The 18,436-nt window shown below is 42.1% G+C and overlaps 1 protein-coding gene across 1 annotated transcript in view; it reads left to right on the top strand.

The window, feature by feature from the left end:
- The window catches only part of jam3b (junctional adhesion molecule 3b), a 51,781-nt gene that overhangs the window by 28,251 nt on the left and 5,094 nt on the right, over positions 1-18,436 (top strand). Inside the window, exons 2-8 of the mRNA XM_085364284.1 lie at positions 14,722-14,790; positions 14,886-14,999; positions 15,084-15,236; positions 15,779-15,981; positions 17,290-17,389; positions 17,514-17,643; positions 17,729-17,783. Coding sequence (XP_085220410.1) covers positions 14,722-14,790; positions 14,886-14,999; positions 15,084-15,236; positions 15,779-15,981; positions 17,290-17,389; positions 17,514-17,643; positions 17,729-17,783 — 824 coding nt within the window. The remainder of the gene's footprint in view (positions 1-14,721; positions 14,791-14,885; positions 15,000-15,083; positions 15,237-15,778; positions 15,982-17,289; positions 17,390-17,513; positions 17,644-17,728; positions 17,784-18,436) is intronic.

The following is an 18,436-nucleotide window of genomic DNA, read 5'->3' as shown; positions in this document are numbered from 1 at the left end:
GCTCCAGCGTACCACACGGTGATGGAGGAGGTGAGGATGGACTCGATGATTGCAGTGTAGAACTGCATCATCGTCCGTGTTGGCAGGTTGAATTTCTTCAGCTGCCTCAGGAAGTACATCCTCTGCTGGGCTTTCTTGATGACGGAGGTGATGGTGGGCTCCCACTTCAGGTCCTGGGTGATGGTGGTACCCAGGAAGCGGAATGAGTCCACAGAGGTGATGGGGGTGTCAGTCAGGATGATGGGGGGGAGTGGGGCTGTGTGCTTCCTGAAGTCCACAATAATCTCCACTGTCTTCTGGGCATTCAGCACCAGGTTGTTGTGGCTGCACCAGGACACCAGACGTTCAACCTCCCTCCTGTAGGCAGACTCGTCCCCGTCCGAGATGAGTCCAATAACGGTGGTGTCATCTGCAAACTTGATTAGCTTGACAGACTGGTGGGTGGAGGTGCAGCAGTTGGTGTACAGGGAGAAGAGCAGAGGAGAAAGAACACAGCCCTGAGGGGAGCCGGTGCTGATGGTCCGGGAGTCCGAGACATTCTTTCCCAGCCTCACATGCTGCTTCCTGTCCGTCAGGAAGTCAGTGATCCACCGGCAGATGGGATCAGGCACATTCATCTGGGAAAGCTTGTCTCGGAGATGGTCTGGAAGGATGGTGTTGAAGGCAGAGCTGAAGTCCACAAACAGGATCCTGGCGTAGGTTCCTGGGGAGTCCAGATGCTGCAGGATGAAGTGTAGGGCCATGTTGATGGCGTCGTCTACAGACCTGTTGGCTCTATATGCAAACTGCAGGGGGTCCAGGAGGGGGGCCGTGAGGGTCCTGAGATGGGAGAGAACTAGGCGCTCAAAAGACTTCATGACCACAGATGTCAGAGCCACGGGTCTGTAGTCATTTAGTCCAGTGATCCTAGGTTTCTTGGGGACAGGGATTATGGTGGAGGACTTGAAGCAGGCAGGCACATGACATGCCTGCAGTGAGGAGTTGAAAATGCCAGAAAACACTGGGGCCAGCTCGTTTGCACAGTGTCTGAGGGTGGCAGGAGACACACCGTCTGGGCCGGGAGCTTTCCGAGCATTCAGGTTCTTAAACTGCTTCCTCACATCTGCTTCATGAATATGAAGAGTTGTGGTGGGAGGAGGTGGTGTGAAATCCTCTTTTGTGTGGGGTGAGGAGGGGGGTGTTGTAGGTGAACGGTTTGAAGGTGGTGATGGCTCTATGGAGGGGGGAGAGGTGGGGGAATTAGTGTCCAAAGTGTCTCTATTGTTGGGGCCGTTGGAGGTGTGAAGGCTGCCTGATGGCTCGTCAAAACGGCAGTAGAAGTCGTTAAGGGTGTTGGCTAAGAGCAAGTCATCAGTGGAGTGGGGGGTTTTAGGCTTGTAGTTTGTGATATTCCTAAAACCTTTCCACACAGAGGCCGAGTCATTCTCTGAGATCTGCTGCTGCATCTTCTCAGAGTGCTGATGTTTAGCAAAGATGTTTACATTTTTCATTTATCTCTTATATTGCAAACATTTGCACTGTTATCAGTATTTGCACACTATTTTATATTATTTTTTAAAGTCATTATTCAATACATTGTTATTGTTAACCCTTTAAAGGCGGTCAGAGCGGCACGCTCCAGTTTGTGTAACTATTTTTAAATCCCTGTAGAACCTGAACCATGTAAGCTAGCGCAATATTTTTTTTTGCATATGAAACCAGAGGAGTTGTACTTACATCTTATGCCATCAGCTTGTCCTAGGTCACGGTTTCCTTCCACATATAGCTTTGCAAAAATTGCATAAAAAGCGCTTGCAGGAACAAAAACATAATATTCCAGAAACAGGCTTTGCCGATCCGATCAGCTGTTTGTAACACTTCCCACATTGAAACAGATGTCAGCGCGAACTATCGCATGTCCGCCATTTTCGCGGAAAATGTAGTTTTTTACTTGTAGGCCTTAAAAGCCTATACTAGTGTTTTTATAAGTCATGTTTACTTTTCTGAATAGTTTCTGGGATGCTTAGAACTCAAATTGCACTGCTGGAAATAGTTTATTTTTTTATGCACATGCTGTTTTCTTTGCAAATTTGCATCATAGGATTGTTTTTTTGTTTTTCCTGCAGTATATAAAAATTGCTGTATCTCCAAAATAAAACTATGAAGACACTCAAAATAAATTTCCTGCTGTTGTAAACTATTTTTTGCAACTTTTTTGTATTTAAAGTTTTGAGGGATAAACCTCTTAAATTTCTCCAAGTAGAAATATATGTAAAAAAAACAAAAACGATTTTCAATTTTTTTGTAGTTTATTGCACTTTTTTTGCAATTAATGTAGTTACTATGGACTTAATGCATACATATCATTAAAATATGGGCTATAACAGTTGTATTGATGTATAGCAACTTGAAATGCTCCCACAAATGGCACTACAACATGTAAAAAAATAATATAAGCTCTGGCGGACTTGGTTCTATGGTAGGTCTTAAAGGGTTAAATAAATATCGTCAAATAATCGAGATCTCAATTTCAGTGAAAATAATCGTGATTATCATTTTTGCCATAATCGAGCAGCCCTACAGTGCAGCCTAGGCGGAGTAGTCGAACGCAGATCCACTGAGCGCTCAACACAGACAGCATCGTCAGAAGAAAAGTTGATCAAATAAATAAAACATTTTGTATTGTTCGATACATATGCGTACCGTATATATGAGGTGCAACGCTACACAAAATTCACGGTTCGGTTCGATGCACACACACACACACACACACACACACACACACACACACACACACACACACACACACACACACACACACACACACAAAAACACAATATTATGAGTCATTAGACAGGTTATTCTACAGAATCATGAGTCTGTTATATATCTTGACATTTTCTATACGACTGATTTATATCTTTAAAGGAGAGAAATAAGTACAGTGCTGTTGTCAGTACCTTTGTGTCAGCTTATATTTTCCTGCAATTTATCAGGAAGGTTAAATCATAGACACACTGGCTAAAAATCCTGTTTTTAATGGGAACAAAAGGGCTGCATAGGAAATGGATAAAGTTAAGTTCCCCCAAGCACCAGACGTCCATGGATGTTGTTTTCTCGGCTTAATGTGGTCAGTCAGTCGTGGCCTTTATTTAGTCCAAAAATAGTCACTGAAAATTGGGCCGTGCTTAATCCATGAGATTTGATCCAATGTAGATGGGTCCAGCAAAAAGTTGCTGAGAAGACAATTTGGTAGACTTCTCAGTAGCCTTGAAAAGTGAAAAGGCGTGTTATCAGATTGTTTAGAGGACATGATGTACGAGGCTTCTTTCTAATCCAGCGAACCATTTTGCACTGATTTGACGTCTTTCGCAGTTCTGCTGGAACATAACTGTCTAAGAAGACCATTTCTGAGACGTCCTATTACACCTAGGTGTTTTTTTAAAAGTTGAAAGTTTTAGATTCGGCATTCGCAAGTTCAATCGAAAACTGTTGAGCTCACAAAGAGCTCTAAAATCTGGAGTGCACATCTCATATTTTGGTGGTATAGTCCCACATAAATGTACGTACCGTGTAACATGTGATGAAAAAGGACTAAGTATTAATATTTTACAGTTCTTAAACAAAGAAGAAGTGCAAAAACAGAAAGACATCCATGTACAGTTCAGCAAGATGCAGGAGACTGTCAGCATATTTAAGAGAATAAAAAACAGGCAGCACAAAACGGTGTGTTTTAATCTGATCTAACGTGTCTTAAATAGAGGAAGGGGTCTGGGAGGGGTCTCTGCTTGCTTTTGTGTAAAAGTCACTACATGCCTCTGCTCTTAGGGACTTAGAAATGATGAAAAGAGAATGTAAAATGCTGATTTTACAAGGATGATTTTATAAGACTGGAAAAAAGATGTTTTTTTTACCCTTCACTCAAATGTAAGCATTGCTTGGAAGTTTTAAATACTAATTTTGCCAGGTGGGATTCTCTTATGAGAGACTGAAAGGTGAGACCCGAGTCTTCTAAAAGCTATTAAAAGTTGAAAGAGACTTAAAGGATGGTAATGTGAGGATAATGTGAGTCGTCTTAAATGTGTCCATGTTTCCTAAACTGTTCTTGAATCCCTTAATGCGGCGCATTCATTGCAGTGACTGCCATAGTGGCAAGTGAAAGGCACTGTAAGGTGGAGGAGAAAAAGTTGCTTTTCCTCCACTCTGGCCCAGTCCTGTGAGCCAGTCATACTTAGCTTGAGGTTAAAGTGAGAGCAGGCCAGATGTAGACATTAACACTGACACAAAGTGACAGGTTCCCAGGCATTCAGTGACACCATCGGTTCCTCCCCGTTCCTCACCCCCTCCGTCCTCTCATTGGCTCAGGCCGAGTCTTTGACCCTCCTAGATCAGAGGGCTCACCAACACGAGACCTAGTCGGACTTGTAGACCATGGCTCGCAGCAGCCTCGTATGTAAATGCGGAACAAATTAGTATACAAGTCCTTGTAGGGAAAAGTAAACCATGTTTGTGTGCACCTGGAAAAGATATAATCTCTTTGAACTTTTAGTCAGACAGAATGAGTTTATTCACCAGGGGTCGAATAGTTGGTGGAAATAAAAAGCTTGTCTGAAACATTGCTCTTAGTCCAGGATGAGCAGGCTAGAGGGTGACTTAGTGTAACCGTCAGGATTCCTGGCTTTATTTGATTTAAACGCATCGTTTTAGGAAATAAGGACGACCCTTTTAAGTTAACTTTTTTTTTTTTTTTTAATCTATACCCACAAACGTAGATGGATAAGCATGCATCTCCCTCACCTCCGCTTCCTGCTCTTTGCTTTCATCTGTTTGCTCCTGTGCTTATTAAAACTGATTGTGTCCAGACCGCTTAGCATTCTGTACACACTCTTGGCCTGGACACTTTCATCTCTGAACATTATGATTCTGCAGGCTCAGTGCCACTTGGCCACAGTACAAGCCACTGTAACTGGGCTGATTCAAAATACTGGAAAGTCCTTACCTTAAAGGAACAGTTCAGCCTATTTATGTGCTGTCCTGTAAAGGAACTTAGTTTCTTACTGTTCGGATGTCTATATGATAAACGTGAAAATACATTCTAGCTTAGCACAAATAATGAAGAAGAATGATGAGTTCATATGAATGCAATATTGTATTCAGTGTTATTTACTGAGCAGATTCTATTTTATTGTTTAACAGAGCTAAGTTAGTTGTTGGCTGTAGCTTTCACATTTAAATGTGAAATTAAAACTACTTTGAGCAGCTCTCTTGGGATGAAAACATATTTGATTTGTCAGATTTTTCCTTCCTGTCACATTTGTGTCTCTTTCTGGGATCAAACTAAGGAGCTCCTGTTATTGGGCGGTTGTGTAAACCACTATGCTGTGGCGCATCTTAGCTTACCTGCTAGCAGTCTGTTAAATTGGCTTGTGTTTTTTTCACAGAACCCTACCAGAAGCACATAAAATCACCCAAACAACTAGAGCTGGGCGATATGAGATTTTTTCATATCACGATATGTTTTTTTCATTTCAGGCGATAACGATATATATCACGATATAAGCCAAATAACTATATTTGTAAGATTTAAATGTGCCGTTGCTCACAAGTAAAATGTGAAATAATCAGCAGCTTGTTTTTATTTAAATATTTATTTCCCATAATAAGTTCAACAGGGTAGATGTACTTAAGGAACATGAGACTTTTTCAGATAAATAAAGGCAAATATTGCAAACTACACAAAAGGCAGCCACTAAAGCGTTTAAGTTTCAAAATAGAACAAAGGAAACAGACTAAATCTGAGCTTTTCAAACAGTTTTAACAGTTACTTTAGTCTGACAAAAGCCGAATGACGAATTAGCGCTTCCAGTCAGAGACTGAGGCTACGTCCACGCGTACACGGGTATTTTTGAAAACGGAGATTTTCCGTTTTCGTTTTAAAAAATAATCCCGTCCACACAATAAAGGCAGAAATGAAGGAAAACGCTGCTATGAACATGCCAAAGCAGCAGGTGGCGCTAGATTCCTAACCGTGCAGAAATACTGGCCAATCAGAAGTCTAGAAGCCTCGGTGGGCAAAAGTAAACAAAGCTGGGGCATAGAAGCAGAACCGAGTCGTATGTGTGGACGGACAGTAACTGTGTATATGTAAGCATTTAAACACTGCAGAGAGTAGAATTAACAGTAACAGTATTGTAGAAATTCATTTCACCGAAACAATAACGTGGCGCAGTGTGACGCATGCACCAGTTTATTGTATTTCCAGACTTGCTTTCGGCACAATTTACAGTGCACGCTACTCTGTTTTTTGTCAGACTTGAAATAGCCGAAATACCTTCACACTACGGAACTTCTATGGCTCTTCCGTTCGACAATCTCTCCGGCGTTGGAACCATCATCTGTTTTCTCTTCGGTCACGCTCGGTTGATTTTTCTAGTCGGCACACTCATTTCCTCCATTACGCGCTGGCTCCATTACCCGCTGGCTGCTTCCCAAACAAACACACGTGCGGCTTGGCACTTGTGCTGTACGTAACAAGTCACGCGACGTGACGCTGCGGCCGTGATTGGTTCGGCTCTGCGCTACTTAATTTGGATTGGCTGACCTTTTTTTTTTTTTTTAAGAGGACAAGAGCGGCGAGGTCTATCGCGATAGCTTAATTTCTCTATCGAGTAAAAGTTATATCGCGATACATATCGTTATCGTTCTATCGCCCAGCTCTACAAACAACATTACATAACGTAAAGTTAGTGATCCAGTCTGTCACAGAGTGGATCCACAGAGTGGTCTGAGCTCTGGGGAGGCCAGTCCATGACTGATCACGTTCCACTGTGTGTTCTTCTGTCCATGTATGATTTTACTGGTGGTGTGTTTAGGATCATTTTCAATCAGACACTTCCACATGGTATTATAGATCAAAATCCGATGGTATTTTTTTGTATTCGTAAATCCATTAATTCTCACGAGATCCTCAACACACAGGAGGGAGAGGCTGATGATGGGACATGGGTGCCTCCCAGTCACCATGAACTCGTCTGTATAGCAAAGTATTCTAGAGTGAAACATGAGGCCATCTGTCCAACAGCTAAAGCCTGGCTGAAATTAGGTCACGCAACAGAACAATGGTCCGAACCAAACCAGCTAATCTACAGCAGAATTGCTGTAAATCAGAAGAATCAACATGTTGCAGTGGTCGAATCACAGTCCGAACCGGAACCTGACTGAAATTCTGAGACCATGAGATATAAACATAAACAAATGGTGACAAACCTCAAACAACTGAAGAATGGCGGACCAAAATTCCCACTGAGAGGCTGATAAAGTCATACTGAAAATCCATCCATCCATCCATTCTCTTTCCCTTATGCTTTTCAGGGTCGTGGGGGGGACTGCAGCCTATCCCAGCTGTGCTAGTGCGAGAGGCAGGGTACACCATGGACACGTCATCATAATGAAAATGATTACTTCAAATTATTGCTCCCAAAGGTGTTCAACAAGCTATTGAATTATTGGGTGTACTTAGTTTTACACAGGACTGTATAGCACACATAGACAACTCTGACAGTAATACAGTAGATTAAGTGAATATTGATGTAAATTACAAGCTCGGCAGGAGAAAAACAGGCCGCGTGTCGTATCACATTGTTGTATGTCCTGCTCAGAGGAACAGACATCAGTCAGTGAAAGATTGTTGAAAGAAATAGGTTCTCTCCAGTCGATAGAAACTGGTTTTCCCAAATGATCGAACAATGAGATTACACAGCGATGCAACATTTTAGGAGTTATTCCTCTATAATGTCCACATGTTTTTTCAGAGCTCCCAGCACACATAGACACTGGTGGCTGGGGATAAGGTTCCAGTCGATAGAAACTGGTTTTCCCAAATGATCGAACAATGAGATTACACAGCGATGCAACATTTTAGGAGTTATTCCTCTATAATGTCCACATGTTTTTTCAGAGCTCCCAGCACACATAGACACTGGTGGCTGGGGATAAGGTTTATGTGGCACACCAGCCCCGTTGGATGGCCACAGCTGTGACAATACAACCTGGGGTCATGGTTCGTGCCAGCAGCCCTAAAACCTTTCCCTTGTAAGAAAGTTTCTGAGATCTGTTTAGTCACTTTCACCCACAGCTACCAAAACAGGTGGGATCCTGTCAAGCACTGGTCATCAGTCGGTGGTGGGAGGGAGACGGCGACTAAGAAAGAAACAGAATCCAGTTACTATGGAAATATCAGCAATATTGCTATGGGAACTGGAGCACCAGAGCATGCTTTGTCTAGGATCGAGCTGTAATCGTCTCTGAGAAAGAAGCTTATGGTAATATGCGATGCTCTTATGAATTAATTTGTCAGGCTTTGTGTCCCAGCTGAAATCATAGACTTTTATCAAATGGAAATTAGCATCTCCTCAGGACAGAGTATGCACAACATGAGAGAGATTCAGCAATACACTGTTCAGCTTGGTGCTTACTTCCTGTCAGGGCACCAGTGTCTCAGTCCATAGCTTAAAGAGCTATGGACTGAGAAATATTACTGTTTACAGTTTTATAACTCTCATAGAACTACTGGGTACTATATAGAAGTTGTATAACAAATAACAATGTAAAGGTGCAAAATAACACAAATCTGTGACTACAGACTATAGTATGTATTGTGTTTGTTTTACTTTTAGTAGTAAGTTGTCCCTTATGGTGACATCGGTATAACCCAGTCCTCTAAATGTCATGGTGTGGTTTTATGTTTTATTCCTTTCAACACTTTAAAAATGTCACTCTTCCCTGGTTTGACCTGATCCTGCTCGGAGCTTACGTTGAACTTTTATGCACACTGACCACAAATGTGCCGGTCATGTGCCAAAACCAGTAACCCAGTTTGTATGAGAATATAAACTGGGTTACTGGGCGCTTTCTGCAAAGAAATTCCAACAGAAACTCCTTAAAGCGATGCTTCAGTAAAGCCAGAATCAGAACTGTCTTTGCACGGTGTTGATTGTGAAGGGCATGTCTTTATTTGGCTCTCTAATGCTACAGTCACATTAGGCAAAACTAGACCATGTGCAATAACTTGTTGCCAAGGGAGGAGGTCTGTCACGCTCAGTCAGTTAAAGCAACATTAATGTGTCATAAAACAGAAATAAAACAAGTTGGCAAACATGTACAGCCTGTCTAGAAATAGGAAATCTGCAAAATTCTTCATGTTACAAGTCTGTTGCTCTTTATGCTCACACACAAATTCACATTATACAGAAATTTATGTTAACTACTAAAGTTCAGTCTTCAGCCAGAGCCTCAAAGATGTGAAGCCTCAAAGATGTGAAGCTCTGACTGAGAGAAAAAAAATTGACTAGTTGCAGGACGGCCTTGCTTTTATATTGGAATATAAGTCCTTTACTGCAAAGAGATGCATTGCAGACAACTTAAGCTCATCAGCATAGCCTGACTCAGATTGATTGCAATGTACTGGCAGTCTGTCTTCTTTTAAAAATTAGGAGACTGCAGCTGTTTGCAAAATTTCACCAATCTTCAAGCGTGATCGTTAGGAGGCTTGATACCTCCCACCAGGCGACCTGTGCAGTCACCCTGCAATCAAAGGTGGTCGCCCAGTGGTTGAGTTAATCATTTCAACTACTTGAAATCAGCCACCAAATATGAATAAAAATCAAAACCAGACAACGATCAGTTTTTCTTAGTCAACAGGAGGTTGCGGTCATCTTTTTAATCTAGCGTGACCGAGCCATAAGGAGCATCACTTGGTGCGTGACTTTATTATGATAAAGTAATTTCTGTAATTTTAGAAATTATTTTTAAAAAGTTTATTTGTGCTGATCCAATTCAAGAAAAAAAGTTTCATGACAAAAAAGGGGAAAAAAGGCAAACATGTCTTTGCCGAACATGTAAACAGTGATTTTTAACCAAGATTTGGTTAAAACGTCAAAAGGCCTGCAAATTAAAAGGCAGCGTCGCTGTGAGGGGACACTGTGGGAACAGGAGTTTGGTTCTCGTGTCACTTACATGCTTCATTTCTCCACCACCGCACACTCGTACTCTTCAGTAGTGATGTTGTTGTTTACTTCATTGGTTAGCTTGTTTACCTATGTTTAAATTGGAATCAAGATGCTGAACACCTATTAGCGGTATGTAGGTCATGTTGTTCATGTAACAGTAGCTATGCGACATTTGATGTATGTTCTTTTAACCATTCTGTGCTTCTACACGTGTTTGAATGCACGTGCTCATCCTGCGTCTGTGTGGAAAGGCTGTAAAGCTAGTCTTTGGTGTCTTTAAAGCAGAACAGAAAATGTGTGACACTATAGTAATGTTAGTAATGCTTATCATACAGTCTTGGAGAAGTCAGTGGTTGGTGACAGGCTGTGAAAGGAGGAGGAGGGTCCTTCTTTTCTGTTAAAGATTCCATATAACATATAATATTAAAAGCTTCTTGGGTGTCCCATTTGCTTGTAGACAGTCAGAGTTGGCTGAGAGGATCAGTGCAACTCAAGCAGGTGAAGACTTTCCAAACAGCAACTGTTGATAGTATGCAAAACTGGGTGTGCGTACTTTGATGTTTGAGCTTCCAAAGGGTGTGGGAATATTCTCCAAGGGCACGAGGTAGAGATGTTCCACGGGGAATATCACCGGTTGCCTAATTGAATCTTTCTATTTATGATACCGGCCTCATCTCGCCGGATTTACAGAGCAGCGGTACAGGAAACAAGCGCGGCGTCCCAGGGGAAACCACTGAAAGAATGGAGGGTTTTTTTTTTTTTATCAAGGAATAACCAACTCCTCTGTGCCTATTGTATTATTCAGTGATGTAAAACCTGGGGTGGGGTTTATGAGGGCTTTACACCAAGATTATAGAGAAAACCCTGCACCCATCATGGAGGCAGCAAGGAAGATTAAAAGAAAAAAACTTTGATGCAGATTTGCAGATTCCCTGATCTCTCACAGCTGTGTCCAACCAAGAAGCAAAAAAGAAAATAATTGCATATGTAGGTCACTGAGCACCTGCATGGTTTAAAAGCTAAGAATTGACATTACACCCAGCTTACGCCCGGACCCGGTCACGCACTGCTTAGCTATAACACATAGAGTAAGAGTTGCGTCCCATTTTCATGATGATGACCTGAACCTCTAACTAACTAATTATCACTGGCTTTATTGATGCAGGAGAGCAGAAGAAGACCTGAGAGGCTATTCAGGGATGGCAGAAGACAGACAGGATGAGTTTGGCATGATCAGGGAAGGATGTGTCAGACAGGCTGGAGCAGAGATGGGAAACACCGCTCTCATAACATCCAGTCAGCAGTTCCTGATACTTTGCTAGCCAGTCCAGCTGTGGCTCGCTGTTACAGAGCCGGGAAAGATGCAGTCTTTGCTGAAAGGATAGAAAGCAGTTGTTGGACTGTTCGGCTTTTATTTTATTCTGGGGTCAAAACATGTGACGTTCTTGCTGATAGGAAGCAGTTTGGTTGCTCATAGGGGGTCTATCTGTATTATTGGAGGGTCTCTACCCTACGTTATATTAGAGGCCAGCCTGTTTGAGTGGGGGTTTAATATGCATTCTTGGACAGCTGTTTCCACAGAAGACCTCTCAAGCTTTTTATCTCTACGTCAAGCTCACTTAGGAACCTAATCTGCACTAATACTGTCTGAAATAAGGAGGAGGTCAGGGAATGGAGGGGACTTCATTGCCTCTCTCTAACTGTAGATGAAACTGAATGCTGTGTTTAATGGAAAGTCGTAGAACTAAATAACTTAATTTTAATCATTCACAAAGAACTTCTGGTTTTATTACAACACACCATCGTCAGAGATTTTGGACTCTTGCCATTCTCGCATGCTTGGATTCAGTATTAGGTTATGCAGTTTGCAGTGCCGTTGAAATTTAAAACCAGAATTAAGCAGTGGCATTCCATCACGTGTACAAACTTTTGTCAGTAAATATAGTGCATGCATGAATGAAGAAGCTCTGGATTCAGTCATCGTTGCACTGCACATGTAAAGCAAAGATTACCCTTCAGTGATTCTTCATCAAATGAAATAACAAGAGCCGAGCTCAGGTACGAGGAGCTCTCAGTAACTGTGGAGGCTGGGAAGCATTTCTGCTCTGCGCACAGCCTTTTTATGCGCGCAGCGCGGTGGAGTACAAGTTAAAGAGGCGACATGCTTTCACTGGATTACCACATTTCTGTGAAAAAGTGCATACTCTAATTCTGCTCTTGTGCTGCTCTTTGTTGAAGTTCTCAGTCATACTTTCTGGAGCTGTAGGAAACTTTTTTTTCATTTGGTGTTGTGAAGACAACTCTGTCCCACTTGGGACCAAACTTTGCCTTCTGTGTTGCTGTGTAACACAAGCAAAAAATCAAATATGTCTCTGTATTTATTTAATATTTATTACAGTCCAGAGCGCCGTTGTACTGCTGAACATTTTCCTTCAAATAGCTTTGAATGTGAGTCTGCATGCATTTGACATCTTTTCTGCTTTATTTTTCCCTTCCTTTGCCACCAAGAGTTCAGGGTAAGTTGTAAAGCAGCGCCCTGAAGCTGAATTTAAAGTCTTGCTGTTGACCTTCTTAGCAGTTCAAATATGTGAGTGAAGGAGTATTTGAAACAGTGTTTTCTAATTAAAGAACCGTCTGTTATCATCCTGGTTTTTGTGTAAAATTTCATATGATGAGCGTAGCCTGGCTATGCAAAATTAGTAGCCTATAACGGTACTCGATGCTAAAATAGCCATATTTAGTCTCAGTGTGAGCCTGGTGCACAAAACGTGACTCCTAGAATTAAGCTTATTGTCACACATGGGTGCAACCGTTTCTTTGACAAGGTTTTATAACAGTCAGCAGCTAAAAACAAGCTGTCGTCTTGTTATGATCTCCGGGAAGACTGTGGGCTAATCAGCTTATCCTGTCTGCTTTAGCAGGTGACCCTACACACTGCTGTGCATCCAGATGATAGCTGGTGGAGGTCACGTTATCCCTGTTTGAGCAGGTTTCTTTGATTGAGAGGCCCAACACCCTTTCCACCACTAATTAGTAACTGACTGCACCAACTGTAAATATTTTCTGCAACTTTTAGGTGTGGGTTTAAAAATACTTTAAACAGGGGATTGGGTGGCGAGAATGGGGAAAGGTTTTAAAGAATAGCAGGAGCTGCATTTGGCTTCCTCGCCGTGCTGTAATAGACAAGCAGTAAGTCTAAATATTGTTATCTTGATTTCAAGATAACAGAAGTCGTGCGTGACGGCTCAAATTTGTGTAGAAAAACATGTTAGTGCAGTCATTTTTAGTTTTCCACAAGTTTTTAACAGATTTGTAAAATATTTGTTTTTTGTGAAAAGTGGTCTAATAAAGTTGTAACGTTGCACCTTTCAATGTACGTTTGCACACACTTTCTACTACTACTTAGCCAATCACACACACATTTTTACAGTACTTTGATCTATACCCAAGCACTTTTATATAACGATCAATCCACCGCCCGTCCGACTAGTAGATGACCCACTCTATGAGCTGAGCCACATCCTCCATAAAGATGAGGATTTCAAACCTAGCAACACTGTGCATCATACCTTGGAACTGTTTTGTGCCGGTGAAACTTGGTGACAGCTGGGACTTCCAGCTGTACAGTAATCCCAAAACTGCTTTTGGAATGGATACCATTAAGTTCCCAGAATGCCTGGACTACACTTAAAAGCCAGGTCCGTACCAGAAAACCAACCAATTTAAATGAGTGCTACCAATTCTGCCGAAGAAGAGTGACCAAATATCCAGCTAGAATTAGGCCAGAAAAAAGCTACAACATACTGAGGGACATTTAACAAAATATTACCGGTAGTAGGGATGTAGGCCTATATTTGAGCCTCTGTTTAAGTATACTTTGGCCATTCTGTATATTTGAGAAAATCCAAAATAAATTCAAACCTGTGCAACCAAATCTTATTTTTTAAAGCCATTAAAGCTGTATAATCATTCCATCCTGGAAGAAAACAGAACAATTCAAAGAAATCATTAAAAGCCCAAATTACCAGGATATTCATGCCTATGAGAGTATATAACCACAACTGTATGTCTGGACTCTATGTAGCCTGTTTACTGTGAGCCAGAGTACTAGATATGATTGCAGCATCTCGATAGTGTTTGTTCAATAAACAAATTTAGTAAAAATAGATTATTGGTGACTCTGCATCCATGAGCCAGGCCATCATTTTATCTCCCTGCAAGTGTTGATGAGCAGGCTGGTAAGTTAACTTTGACATGGAAATGACTTTGTGTGAATTAATTTGCTGACCAAAGGCTGTCGAGATGATTCATCCATGGCCCATTGTTTGCACTTTTAGTCCAACACTGGCAGCATCGGGCTCAGAGAGAGAGGAAGGGGAAGGTAGAAGCAAGGATAGAGGGAGAGAGTAGGGCTCAGCAAGCTGTTGACCTACTGGTTTGGTGAGGTTTCCCTGAAAAGGGCACATGCCTCCCCGCACTGTGCATAGAAACAGCACACACACACCCACACACAGTGGTTTAACCAATACAGCTAAAAAGGGAAGATATTAACAGAACGAGGGCAAATAGTGCCTCTATGTTTAGATCATCACAGTTTTGTAGGAATTGACATTTAAGTTCCCTTTTATTGTGTCAGTGAAATTTAAGATGAGTGTTAAAAACAAGCCCAGCATCAGCTGGTATTGTATCATGACAGTCTGGAGAGTTATGTTGCCTTCTTCATCTTGCTTTGCAGGCTACCTGAGCGTGTTGGCAGTCGTGCTGAAGACAAATAATGCCTCACCGTGGACAAATGAGTTTGACAGTAAGAGCTCGAGACTGACGACCCTCAAAAAAAATACAAACCAGTCATTGATCTTGAATTAATGTCCTCGTATCACTTCCCGTTTCTGCTTACAGAAGTTGAGCTATCATGTGTGATTGAGTCTATTTCCACAATCAATCCCAGAATTGAATGGAAGAAGATAACAAGCGGGGGGCCAAGCTATGTCTACTTTGACAAGAAGATCTATGGTAATACATGAAGTAGTCTGTAAATAGTTTCTATATGTTACATATTTTTAAATATTCACCTTTGCTGTGTTTTTATTCTGGCAGGTGACCTTGAGAACAGAGCAGTGATCAGAGAACCTGCCACGTTACTGATAACCAACGCCACGAGATCAGACACAGCCAAGTATCGATGTGAGGTCACTGCTGCAGAAGACCAAAAGGCCTTTGATGAGATTCTGATTGACCTGGTTGTAAGAGGTACTTTAACCTGCCTGCGCCACTGATCACTCTCTCTCTTACTGATAACTGCCAGAAAATGCTTCTAAACACAGAAAGCAAGTCATTATTGCGCCCTCAAAAGGACAGACCTCGCTCAACGATTCGCACGTCGGATGCTGTAAGATGAAACCGTGTTGTAGGTTGCACCAACCCTTTGGCATACATGTGAGGATGCGTTGTGACCAGACCTGCCCAGCTGCAAAGGCGTGTTCTAGGTTATAAAAGGAAACCTCTGAAACTGCATCTCCTCGGAATTGCAGTGCTAAAGAAAGCAAGCGCCGCGTGTTTTGGTGGCGTTTTCTGGCATGGAGCGAAAATCACGTTCCCGTCCACTCCCTGTCAATCCTGGCAGTCCAGTCAAACATCAGGGTCAGGGTGACATTAACCTTCAGAGTCATAAAGCCAGCAGCGTCGTGTCGATTGTGTTGGTTTATTTCTCCCCGTTGTTTACAGAGCAGAAAAGCCCATCTGTGCAAACACTCGCTACAGCGACAGTCATCGTATGTTCTGTTTCCCCACAGTGAAGCCAGTTGTGCCAAAGTGCAGCGTCCCGAAATCGGTGCCTTTGGGGAAGTCGGCTGAGCTGAGCTGTGTGGAGGAGGAGGGCTTCCCAAAGTCTCGGTACCAGTGGTTCAAGAACATGGAGGAGATCCCCGATGACCCAAAGACCAGTGTCAAGTTCTTCAACTCCTCATACACGCTCAGTACAGAAACAGGAACTCTGGTTAGTACTCGTGTGTGCGTGTGCTCGGACAAGGGCAGATATGAGCGCCAAGGGCGGGGCAGCAGGGACGGTGGCCTGACGCCGAGGGGTGGAGGCAGATATTTTGGGGAGACAGTTGATGGCGTGAGAGGGCTTGAGCCATGAGGGGAATCTGCTGTCCTCGTTTGCACATTCCTCTATTCTCTCTTGCTTTACAGCACAGCGAAGATGTGACACACGCTCACCGTTTGTCTTTAAGTGAACGTACTGGACGACAGTGCTGTAAACTAAGGAGGTTTAAGGAATGTTTTTTTCTACTGTTCTTATCTCGTTATTTTTAGAGTGCTCCCTGTAAACACAGTAATCACTCCTTTGCTATTTCCACATGGGAGAGGAATGGCAGCCAACTGATGCAGAGATTGGAACTGGTGAAATAGTTCAGAAGGGGAGTGTCAGCTTTATTCTCTTTAAAAAGCTGGAACTGAAACTCTTTGTAATGCTCTACTAATATTTACAGGTTAAAATACCTTAATCTCTTAAACAGTTGTATTTAAATTCAGTCCAAGTTTGATTTTTAATGTTTGGATCACGTCATCGTGATCATTTCCTGCACTCTCGATGTATTTAGACACCTAATCCACCTGCAATGTTAACACCTGTACTTTGACGTTCAGGCTTTTTTAACACTTGGAAAATGGGTGACGGTAACTGTTTGAAGATGACAATTTGTCTGAGAATTATTCTTAGCGTTATAAGTGTGTGTGAGAGGTGGGCACAAACTCAACAGATGCTTTTATTTTACTTTACGCTTCACTTTGAAATCACTGATATCAGTGTGTTTACATTTATTTGATCATTTTAATGTGTAATGTTTAGAATAACTTGAGGGGCATGAATGTCCGTGCAGTTACCACACACTGATGATCCAAAAGACGCCCAGTCATTTTTAAATGTAAAGTTTCACTTGTATGACCAGGGTGAATATTATATATATATATATGTGTAAGATGTAGCTTTAACTCCGTCCTTCGCTGAATCCAAAGTGCGCAGCAGACAGCAGTCTGTTTAATTTTCCTATCTTGCATCTCTTCACATGCTCATGGCACTGTCTCTGTATTTGCACAATGCAAATCTCTACCTGTCTGTCCCCTCTGCTCACAGTAACGGTCACTACAGTTGTTTCCCTCTGTAACAGCTGCCTGTGCGTAGTTCCACTCACCTATATTTATCTATTATATTAATTAGAATAAAACATCTGCATAAAAAAAGACTATGAGCTTCACTTAGGGAGTTTGCATTAAGCAGAGGTTTGTCTTTTGTCTCACACAGAAGTTCATTTCAGTCAGGAAAGAAGACGCAGGCGAGTACTATTGTCGAGCGAAGAATGATGCAGGGCACACTCAGTGTGCACCCCAGAAGATGGAAGTGTGTAAGTATGCATGTTTCCTTTGGAAATAAATCTGTTGTGTTTATTGAATGCAGATAGTACTAGATTTGTTGAAAGGAATCCAAACGTCAGTGTTTAAGTTTTTACTCTCATTTGAACTCCACAGATGATATTGACATAGTGGGGATCATCCTGGGAGTGCTGGTGGTGGTCGTTGTGCTCTTATGTATAACGGTGGGCATCTGCTGTGCTTACAAACAAGGCTACTTCTCCAGCCAACAGCAGACGGGGAACAAGTAAGATTCCAGACTACTAATGTAACTGTAACCAGCACCACTTCCACATGTCGCCCAAAAACCGGATGTGCTTTGTGTGTTTTAGTTACAAAGTTCCAGCTAAAGGAGATGGCGTGGACTACGTCAGGACGGAGGATGAGGTTAGTAGATAGTCTGGCTGTGTGGCCATTTGTACTTTTAGGCATTTTGTTGCTAAACGTCAATTGCAAATAAAGTGAAAATGCAGTCTGCTATACTGCTCCAGTTAGGTGCTAATATTTATGATTGAATGATTCATGTATCAATAAAAGTGATCAGGTACAAAGACTGGACAGAAAGTGAGTAAAAAAGTGTCCAAAGACAAACTTTGTTTCTGTCACTAATTCATTATGAAAACAGAATTCAATTAAATTCAAAGATTGGAGAAAAGAAATGAAAGTATTACTACTTGGTTGCTTTCTCAAAGCTTTCATTTGAAGGACTCGCCTGTAACTGTAACTACAGTGTGCTGCATGCTGACAGCGGTGATTACGCTGCTGTATTTAGTCTCCAGGTCTGCACAGGTCTGAAAGCAACAGCTACCCAAATACTTAGCATCGTGTTGCTGCCTGTAACAGAGAAAACAGGGCCTCTCTGCCCCTCATCATATTACTTTTTGAAGAACCTTTGAAAAGTTAAATTCAGATTCTGTGTGAGGTATCGGCTCAGCAACACTGAACACGGGAGTCTGCTGGGAACAATGAGAGCCATCATTTCACGGCAGGCAGTGCTGATGTCGTAGTCGACTAAAAGAGTTTGTTTTCCGACACCTGTC

Source organism: Diplotaxodon limnothrissa, linkage group LG10, assembly GCF_057381915.1.
Source record: "Diplotaxodon limnothrissa isolate DT_005_m linkage group LG10, D_limnothrissa_male_GT1.1, whole genome shotgun sequence".
Taxonomy (NCBI): Eukaryota; Metazoa; Chordata; class Actinopteri; order Cichliformes; family Cichlidae; genus Diplotaxodon; species Diplotaxodon limnothrissa.
The sequence above is the reverse complement of the archived record's forward strand: the minus strand, read 5'-3'. Positions and strand labels throughout refer to the sequence as shown.